The sequence below is a fragment of the Phaethon aethereus genome (genome assembly GCF_964289735.1).
Source record: "Phaethon aethereus genome assembly, chromosome: 1".
Lineage (NCBI taxonomy): Eukaryota > Metazoa > Chordata > Aves > Phaethontiformes > Phaethontidae > Phaethon > Phaethon aethereus.
The window spans coordinates 87626128-87635919 of NC_138575.1; the positions used below are offsets into that span (position 1 = coordinate 87626128).

A 9792-nucleotide genomic window follows, 5' to 3' on the forward strand; every position below is an offset into this window, starting at 1 on the left:
AGAACGGGAGCCCCAGCTGCAGCGGTGCTGGCTGCGCCCCTGGCAGCCCGAAGGGACGGGCGTGGGGCCTCCCTGCGCGGCGGGGGCGGTGGCGGAGCGCCGGCCGGCAGCGAGCAGCGCTTCCTGGCGGGGGCGGAGCGGGCGCCGGCGCAGCCGGTGAGGGGAGGCGGCAGCCGCTGTCACCCTCTCCGGGGGCAGGAAGGAGAGAAAGCGGAGGCGAGATCCGGAGGGCAGGGGGCTCAGCCCGGGGATGTGACACCAGGGAACTCCTCACCTGCCCTGTTGTTCTGTCTTTGCCGCAGCTGCCTGCGCTCCCCCAGCATGCAGGGGTCTGGAGGTAAAGGATGGAAGATGCAGGGGGTGTGCCAGGGTTGGAGGGGTGAAGGGAGACATTATTGGGGTTGACACAGGCCGAGGTCGAGGAACTGGCAGGCGTTATCGAGTAAATCGGGGAGAGGAAATGCTAATTCTAGCTCAGGGAGAGCATGTATGGGGCCACCTGCCTTAGGATGCGTGGGGCTTGGTGTGCTCAGTGGATAACCCTGGTTTTGTTGCCCTGCTGCCTTCCTCTCCAGCAGGCGTGTGTGCAGGAAAGAGCAAAGAGCATGCAGCAAAGAGCTTGTTTTTCTCGGTGATAAGAACCCCTTTGCAGCTAATGCCATACTGGGTTGAGATGGTGAAGTGTGCTGGCTCATTTGAGCTCTCTGCAGTTTCTGTTCCTCCGTTTTTCTGTGCTAATCCTGGAAATGCTCTGTGCGCTGCTTAGGCACCTCAGCCTCTGGCTGGACTTAAACTCCTGTAGCCCTCAGTTACACATGTTCCTCTCTGTTACTCCTCTCAGGCTCAAGGCTGACTTCATATAGTTTTCTTCCTTCTGCTCTCCTGCCAGGTGCTGAGAAGATGGCCTCCCCAGGTGCCCCAGGGACCCGCATGACGTCCACAGTCAGTATCAACATTTCTACCCCTTCCTTCTACAACCCACAGAAGAAGTTTGCACCTGTGGTTGCCCCTAAACCCAAGGTGAACCCCTTCAAGGCTGGGGGTGCATCAGAGTCGTCGCTGCCCCCACCTCCTGGAGCTGGCACCCAGCGTGCTCAGATAGGGAAGGTGGGGGAGATTCCATCAGCATCCATGTCCCTGCTGGCAGAAGGTAGGTGAATGCTGTCATGGCATTTCTAAATTCCCAGGGTGTGAGTTTTGTAACTGTTAACATGAAAACAGGCCCGTAACTGCTATAAGTGAAGAATACTTTTGCTGTAGAGGCTAGCAGGTTCCAAAATGAAATAAAACAATTGTAAAGGGATCTCAGAATTTGTAGTATCTCCGTTAGGAAAGGAGCCAGGAAGGTAATCCCACATTGCACTGATGCTGGAGGAATGCAATGGATTTTTCATAGTATTCCCTGAGCGCGTAATTGTGTAACTGCAGTCAGTTTCTGGCCAGCATGTCTGAGAGCAAATATGTTGGAGGGAAGTTGACCCTGATGGTGATGCATCATGCTATTCTCCTCCTTGTTGATTCCTCTCAGTTCAAGTTGCTTGTCTCTAACTGTTGAGATCCTTCTCGTGGACTCTGCAATTGCCATCTTTGCTGCTGGAGATGGGGAGGAAGAAAGAGTTGCATGAAATAATGGTGGAAGCTATCATAAACAGAAACTGAAACTTAGAGTTTGTATGGCTTGTAGAGTTTTGTACTTTTTTTCAAGGGGTTTGGGTTGGGTGTGTTTTCCTGTGTAGAGTGACTTCTTGCTTTAATGTGATCTTCTTTCTTTTTTTGTTTTTGGTTTTTGTTTTGTTTTTTGTTCATTGGTTGTTTTTATGTCCTCTGAGAAGCAGAAAGTTCCCGGTTGTGTGGCTCCCTAGCTGGAATTGATCACCATGGGGCCACTCATAATTTCCCTAGCACTAATGCTTGATGCTGCATATTAACCCAAGACTCTATCAGGGCGCACCGCAGTCAGGACACTCATGTTCAGATAATGCTAACTACTGTTTTAAATTTCTTTCCTTTCACTGTCTAGCATAGACTGTGCAACACTGATGTTTTCTAGGTTAGTATGCTAAGTTAGTGGGCAGCTGACCTGGTGGTAGGAAGGCTGGTCCTGTGCTCAGAGGAGACAAATTAATAAGCCATTTTTTCCATTTCTTGAGTCACAAGGCCCTCAGCAGGTTCATGCTTCTGTCTCCTGGAATTGGCTAACTCTGGTTACCTTTCTCACATGTTGTTGGCTGGAATCTTGTGTCTGTAATCCAAGGTCCCATTTTAGGCTTTATGATTTTCTGCTATAGTTGTGTGGATTAGGGATGTGTCTGTTGGAAGGCCTCAAGCTGACAGAAATACATGACCTGAAGTACAAAAGTAGACAGATGGATGTTAAAAATCATTTTTCAGTATATAGTGCGAGTGGAGGATTGGGTGCTGTTTGTTTGCTCCACTTCTCTCTTCCTTATAAAGCTTATTATGGAGGAACTAACTTGATAGAAAGATTAGCAAAAGAACCATTCAGCTTAAGCTGCTGTGTCACCATCTGGTGAGGGCTGCCAGGAAGACATCTGAAGTACAGATGAACCACCAAAACTCAGTCATGAGAGAAATGCATCTGATTTGATCCTTCTCTGATGCATCTCTTCAATCCTTCTCTCCCTTTCCTATGTACTCCACAAACAAATAGTAGTATAACATAAAGCCATAGCAATTGGTCTCTGTCTTAAATGACAAGATGACTAAGTTAGTATTGCTGTATGAATGTTATATTTAGTATTGATCTATAAAGCTGGTACAGTAACTTTGTGGGGAACTTTTTTGTTTATGTGAATAATTCACATAACAGGCTTTTAGTGTATCTGAAACAATGTGACAGCAGATTACAATTTTGTTTCTGCAATGTTCTTTATCGTTGCAATAAATCAAAAGGCAAGCATATACAAACTTGGTCCCAAACTGTAGTTTCAAAGCAAAAATACCAGCTTAATATTACTTTCCCCCCGCCCAAGCAGAATTTCTCTGGCACAAGAAGGCTTGAAAGAGGTGCTGCATACCAATGCAGTTTATGCATTCCACTGGCTAATAAGATTTTGGCTTTCATTTTCTGAAAGGGCGGTATCATCTCCTTTAGGTTACAGATGAGAAGTCCTTACAAAGTCTGTTGGCAACATCTGGATATAAAGATGATTCAATTACTGCCATTTTTCTCGCCTGCACATGGAGTAGCAGGAGAGAAAAATGTGGTCTTCCACCCTACTGCTGATTGGGGCTAGCTAGGAAGAGGTGGGTGTCCAGAAGAAGGGATATGGAAGTTATGCCTCCTTGTCTTCAGTGTCCTTTGCTGTTTGGATGATAAGAGGACAACTTCTCCTATACAAGGTGAAGGGAAAAGGGTTCACATTTATTTGACTGCATTGTTGTAGAAAATCTCTTTTTGCCTGTTCCACATCTTTGGCAAATATGAATAGGTGGAAGCAATCTTCTAGGAGACTGAGGCACTCTGATGCTTTTCAGCCTGCTTAAAAGGGTTCTGGAAAATTTCTCATGTCCTAATCTGTATCGGGTATGGGGACATTTTAGCCTCCAAAAGGAAAGCTGTTTTCATCTCCCAGAAAAATAAAGCAGTTTCAAAGATTCCCCATTAAAAAAAAATATAAAACCTGGATGAAGTGGGACTGAGCTGGACCTGCTGGCTGAGAGGCACAGGGGATTGTGATCGCAGAGAGGGGACCAATCGTCATCTTCTCCTGGTCTGGGACACTGTGTGGGAGCTCCTTGGGAGACATGTGGAAACCACTGGGGAGCTCAGACCAACTCAGAGGTGAATTTTCATATTAGGGTAGCTTCTGCCTTATACCACCCTTCCAGTACCTGAAGAGAACCTACAAGAAAGCTGGAGAGGGACTTTTTACAAGGGCATGTAGTGGTAGGACAGGGGGTTTAAACTGAAAGAGGGTAAATTTAGATTAGCTATAAGAAGGAAATTCTTCACTATGAGGGTGGTGAGATAGTGTAACAGGTTGCCCAGAGAAGTTGTGGAAGTGGTCAAGGCCAGGCTAGATGGAGCTTTGAGCAACCTGGTCTAGTGGAAGGTGTCCCTGCCCATGGCAGGGGGGTTGGAACTAGATGATCTTTAAGGTCCTTTCCAACCCAAACCATTCTGTGATTCTATGATTCATATGTGTAAGGCGTAGTTGGTCTAACTTTCTTTTTTCCCCCCACTTGTTTCTTGTAGTGCTTACTAGCCAGCTGCGAGGTGCCAGCTTGTTTTCCTGTAATAATGCAAGCTCTTCCAGGTTCTGGGTTGTCTGCTGTCATTCCTTCTAATGCTCTGTATTCTGCAATCTGAGCCAGTTACTGGTGAGAGACAGACATGCCAGGGACCAGAGAATGAGAGGAGGAGGAGGGAAGGGCATAGTAAGACATGTTTCCCAATTATACAATAACCATCCCAGTGACTAATTGCAGAGGCTACTGAGGAAAGTTTACATGATGGCAAATAGCTTTGGACAAGTGAAAGCCAGCCTGTGGAGTTCAGTTGTCCTTGATGGGTGCTGGGGTCCCCTGGGTACTGTGGAACTGCTTGCTGTAATACATTCAAGACCCCTCCTGGGGTGTGTACTGTCTAAGAGTAAGAAATGATCCAAACTTGCTTTTATTCTCATTCTTCCCCATAGAGCTGCCACTGCCACCTCCTCCCCCGCCTGGAGAGGAGGCAAGTTTCTCCTCAAACTGTGCTTTCCCCCCTCCGCCACCACCCTTTGAAGAGCCTTTTCCACCAGCCCCAGAAGAAGTTTTTCCTTCTCCTCCTCCTCCTCCACCGATGTTTGATGAAGGGCCTGTGAGCAAGGTACCTGCTCCACAGGTGAGTGACATCAGGGGAAGTAATAGTTTCTTGTAATGTTCTGTGAGTGGAGACAGCTTCTGACTACTCTCAGAACTCATCAGCAGAAGCCCTGAGATCTGGGAAAGCAGAAAATTCTACCACCCCATCGGGTCAACTGGCTGGGCTACTGCTCTGCAGATGAAGGACCTGGGGTTCCTGGTGGACAGTGAGTTGAACGTGAGCCAGCAATGCACCCTTGTGGCAATAAAGGCCAACCACATGCTGCATTTGTGAGAGTGTAGTCAGCAGGATAAGGACAGTGATTATTCGTCTGTCTTCGGTGCTAGTGAGGTTGCATCTTGGAGGACTGTTTCCAGTTGGCCTTCCCAGTATAGTAACCCAAGAGGGATACTGAACGAGGTGCAGTCCGGCAAAGCGTCATAGTGATCGTTGGGGGTTGGAGCACATGATGCGAGAGCTGGGTTTGTTCAGCCTGCAGAAGAGGAGGCTGCCCAGGTAGGGATATAACTGCAGTCTGCAATACCTAAAGGAGGGCTGGAGAGAAGACAGATTCTTCTTCCTGGGGCACAACAAGAGAACGAGAGACAATGGACACAAGTTTCAGCAAGGGAAATTCCCGTTGGACAGAAGAAAATCCAGTTCCCTTCCAAGGGTGGCTCAACACTAGCACAGGTGCCTAGAGATGCTGGGATATCTGCGTCCTTGGGCATGTTCAGAAATCACCTGGACAAGGCCCTGAGCAACCTGGTCTAGCTTGGGATTTAGCCCTGCTGTGAGCAGCGTGTTGGACTAGAGACCTCCAGATGTCTTTTCACACCGAAACCTGCCTGTGAGTTTCTTTGAGCTGTGTATTTTCCCACTGTTTGTAGACTTTGGAGACTGTTCCCTGTTCATCCTCACCAACTTGGTATCCACTCAAAACAAAGAGCAGATCTGTACCACAGTCCAAAGTGTCAAAATCTGCTATTGTAAGGGGATACACCCGGTTCTCTGGCTGTTCCCGTAACGTGCTCTGCTCCCTCTTTCCTCATGGATGGTGGTATAGGTACGTGGCAAGATGAGCAGCATTGATCTTGAGATTGACTCACTGTCCATAATGTTGGATGACATGGAGAAGAATGACCCCTTCAAATCCTGGGTGAGCTCTCCAAAATGTTGCAGGTGGAAGGAGAGATGACTAGTTTGCTGAACAGAGGTAGTGAGAAGGGTGCTACTGAAGATTAAAATGTCTGGATAAAACATAGCAAGAAAGTGTACATGAAGGACCAGAAAGATATTGCGAGTGGTCAGGACTGCTAAATATGTAACAGTGTGGGAATCTCAGCATTGTGGGTCTGGGATGGCTGCTGACTTACTGCTATAGACAGCATATTTTCTCTTCCACCTTGCTGATAACTGCCTGTTTCTCTCTATTGCTTCCCTTTACAGATATCTCCAGGATCCACAGGTTCTCTCGAGAAGTCATTGGCCCCAAAAGCCCATGTGGAAATACCATCTGCACCCAGAGATACTCCTCATTCCTTCCCTTCCAAGTTCACTCCAAAGCCAAGTGGAAGCTTATCTTTCAAGACCCCTGGAGTGGATTTGACCCCTGCCCCAACTCCATGGGCAGCCCCACAGCAATGCAAGGAGCCCCTAGCACCAGTCCCTCCACCCCCCTTTCTCCCTTCTGCTCAGACTACCCCTAAATTCACCCCACCCGCTGTTGCTGGCTCTCCTAAATCTGGGTCCAAATCAGGTGCCAGTGTGCCCATGGCTCCCTCAAACTCTACAAGATATCCTACTTCCCTTCAGACTCAGTTTACAGCCCCTTCACCTTCAGGTCCCTCCTCTCGGCCACAGCCTCCCAATTTCACCTATGCCCAGCAGAGGGAAAGACCCCAAGTGCAGGAGAAGCCACGTCCCGCAGAACAGCCTGCTGCTGCAGAAGACACGGTAAGGGATAGAACCATAGGACCAGTGTCTTTGGACAAGCACAGCATCACTGGGAGTGTAGTCGGAGGATGAGGAAGGAGGATCTGTCCCAGGCTAGGGGAAACCGTTACCCCTCTGAGAGGGAGATGTAACTAGAGACAGTGTTGGAGAGGGACAGACTTCATGTAAAAGTGGAAAGAAGCAAGCACAGTGGATAGCAGATTGTTCCCTAGAGGGAGACAGAGAGGAGAAGTTAAGGTGAGAGAAGTAGGTTTATTAGGGACAGAGTGGGAGGGAGTCTGTTGATATGTGTCCTTTGGGATTGAATGTTTCCTCCTCCTGCAGCATAGAACCACAGGCTCCAGTGCAGATCCACCTAGGGGAAATTCCTGTCTGACCATGAAGGAGGTAGAAGAGCTGGAGATGTTGACCCAGAAATTAATGAAGGATATGGAGCATCCGCCAGCAGCAGAAGCTGCTACTTCTGGTGTGTTCCCTCAGTGGGCAGCAGTTGGACTAAGACTAAGTGTTTTCCTCTCTCCTAATCCCTTTATTCTTCCATTGACAGAGCTCTGTGGCTTCTGCCGGAAGCCCCTATCACGAACCCAGCCAGCTGTGAGAGCCCTGGACTGCCTTTTCCACGTGGAATGCTTCACCTGCTTCAAATGTGAGAAGCAGCTGCAGGGGCAGCAGTTCTACAACGTGGATGAGAAGCCCTTCTGTGAGGACTGCTATGCTGTAAGTCACTGGGATGAAAGCTGCTGGAGAGAGCTGAGCTTGCTGTGGTTGCTCTCTCTTGCTATCCCTTCCTCTTTCCAACTTGCCTGTCTGTGGTATAGCCTCCTAGGGGTGGGGGATTGGATTAATGTGTCTTACTTGTTTCTTTTGGGCTCAGGGGACCTTGGAAAAGTGCAGTGTCTGCAAACAGACCATCACAGACCGGATGCTGAAGGCCACTGGTAACTCATACCATCCCCAGTGCTTCACCTGCGTGATGTGCCATACCCCTCTTGAGGGGGCTTCTTTTATTGTGGACCAGGCCAACCAGCCTCACTGTGTGGATGACTACCACAGGTATGGAGAGAGCATGTGCATGTGGTGTCTGAAAGAAGGCAGATTCCATCACACCTGTTAATTTTGCTGCAGTATAGGGTTGGGCTGCCCATGTGATCTGTTGGATGTGCAGTTAAAGATGAGACAGCAGTGTATCTTGTAGCAATTAAGGTCTTTTCCCACCTAAACTTCTTTGTGATTTATTATTCCTCTGCTGCTAATACTGCTAATGCAGGTGAGAAACCTGCATTGAATGCTGCTATGGTGGTCACTGTCTTCTTCATGTGTTTGTGGGTTGTAGGAAGTATGCTCCACGCTGCTCAGTCTGTAGTGAGCCTATCATGCCAGAGCCTGGAAAGGATGAGACAGTGCGTGTGGTGGCATTGGAGAAGAATTTCCACATGAAATGTTACAAGTGTGAGGTAACCCTGGCAGCCCCCCTCCACCCATCTTCCTATCACCAGCAACTGGGCACCTTTGTTGTCTATCCTGACCAAACAACGGATTGTTTTGAATGATTCTGGAGCATTTTGAAGTAGGTTCAGAAGATTAGGCATTCACAGGTCCATGAACAAGGACTATGCAAGGCTGTAGTCTCTAACATCCCTAATACAGCAGCTGTGTATACCAGAAGAACATGCTGGCATCACAGAACGGGCTTACTATTTTGAGGGAAGAGCATCTCCAACTAGCTCTGTCAGAGACAGAGCAGTGGGCTGTGAGCCGTTATCGTGATCCAGTGGGGCATTTCTTACATCCTTGAATGCATTTACCTTGCTGTTGGCTGTCATTGAGCTCTGACCCTCTTTTCTTTTCCTGTTTAGGACTGTGGGAAGCCCTTGTCCATTGAAGCAGATGAGAATGGGTGCTTTCCACTGGATGGGCATGTGCTGTGTATGAAGTGTCACACTGTTCGTGCCAAAACAGCATGCTGAGGAGCTTAGAGTGGGCATACCCTTGAGGCCCCTGCACTCAGTACTCTTCCCCTCCCTGCCATTTTCCTGTCCCTCTGCCTGACAAGGCTGACTGCTACCAATGGAGACTATGCCAGCACAGTTCTTTACTCATGTAGGATTCACTGCTCCTAGACGTCACTCTGCACACCCACCAAGAAAGGACCCCTTCTTCTGTCACCGCTTCCTGGCTACAGTGTATTCCAGACTGGAGGCTATTATCAAGGTCTCTTGCAAAATCTCTCTTCCCTTAAGACTCTGAAGGAGAAAGACCAGACCTCCACCACCGCCTGGTGGAAGTAGCAAGAATGACCTGGTGGCAGGTGCTGGGGAGGGCTGAGCATTCTTCTGTTCCATGAAGCCAAGAACAATGATTTGACCTTAAAAGGTGGAAGACTCCAATTCGGCACCACTTCTGTCTTTGAGTTTGTTGTTGTTGTTTTTTTTCTTGTGTCACCTCATTATCAGGATGTCCTCCCCTGCTCCCTCCTTCACTCCTGGATTAGAGTGTGGAGACAGAACATATTTGGAATCTCTGTTATTGTTGCTGGAAAAAGCTAACCTACTATAGTGTTTCTGTCTCTAATGGATTTTACTGGCTAACTATCTTGTCACTTTTTTTTTCTTAGCCAGATTAAACTGGCAATGTTTGGAGTCCTACTCTATTCTGAGTTTGGAAACTTTTTTTTTTAAAGCTTTTTTCCCCTCCCCAAAATGAATTGTTTCCCAGTGTGGTTTCTGGACAGCCAGGCTGGACAGCAGAATAGCAAAGTAGTCCAAAGAATGCATGTTTACAAATAAAGACCATCATAAGGATGGGCAGCACATGGTGAGGAGGCATCTCAATGTGTGGATGAGGATTCAGCAGACTGAGGAATGTCTCCTTGTTCTGGTAGGGATTCTTTCACTGCTGTCGGTGAAAGCCGCAGTGTAATTGCGACATACTGTCTGGCTCTAAGTGTTACTGTACTGAGCCCCATTTCCTGGACTAGAAACTCTCAAACTGAACAAATCTTTTGAGTAAGTATGCTGTCCAACCAC

The 9792-nt window shown here is 48.0% G+C and overlaps 1 protein-coding gene across 1 annotated transcript; it reads left to right on the forward strand.

Annotated features, from left to right (window-relative positions):
* The first annotated feature begins 670 nt into the window (after positions 1-670).
* Positions 671-8861, forward strand: ZYX (zyxin). The gene is made up of 9 exons (XM_082014042.1): positions 671-1150; positions 4662-4834; positions 5877-5969; positions 6260-6766; positions 7091-7232; positions 7314-7483; positions 7641-7819; positions 8100-8220; positions 8623-8861. The coding sequence occupies exons 1-9, from the start codon at positions 901-903 to the stop codon at positions 8731-8733; spliced, it is 1746 nt and encodes a 581-aa protein (XP_081870168.1). The 5' UTR covers positions 671-900; the 3' UTR covers positions 8734-8861.
* The last annotated feature ends 931 nt before the right edge of the window (positions 8862-9792 follow it).

What these genes read in the sequence shown, in the direction of transcription:
- ZYX (XM_082014042.1), top strand. Translation starts at nt 901, where the DNA reads ATGGCCTCCCCAGGTGCCCCAGGGACCCGCATGACGTCCACAGTCAGT. An exon ending in CTGCTGCTGCAGAAGACACG is followed by an intron (nt 6,767 to 7,090) that starts GTAAGGGATAGA and finishes CTCCTCCTGCAG; the next exon opens with CATAGAACCACAGGCTCCAG. An exon ending in TCTGTGAGGACTGCTATGCT is followed by an intron (nt 7,484 to 7,640) that starts GTAAGTCACTGG and finishes TTTTGGGCTCAG; the next exon opens with GGGACCTTGGAAAAGTGCAG.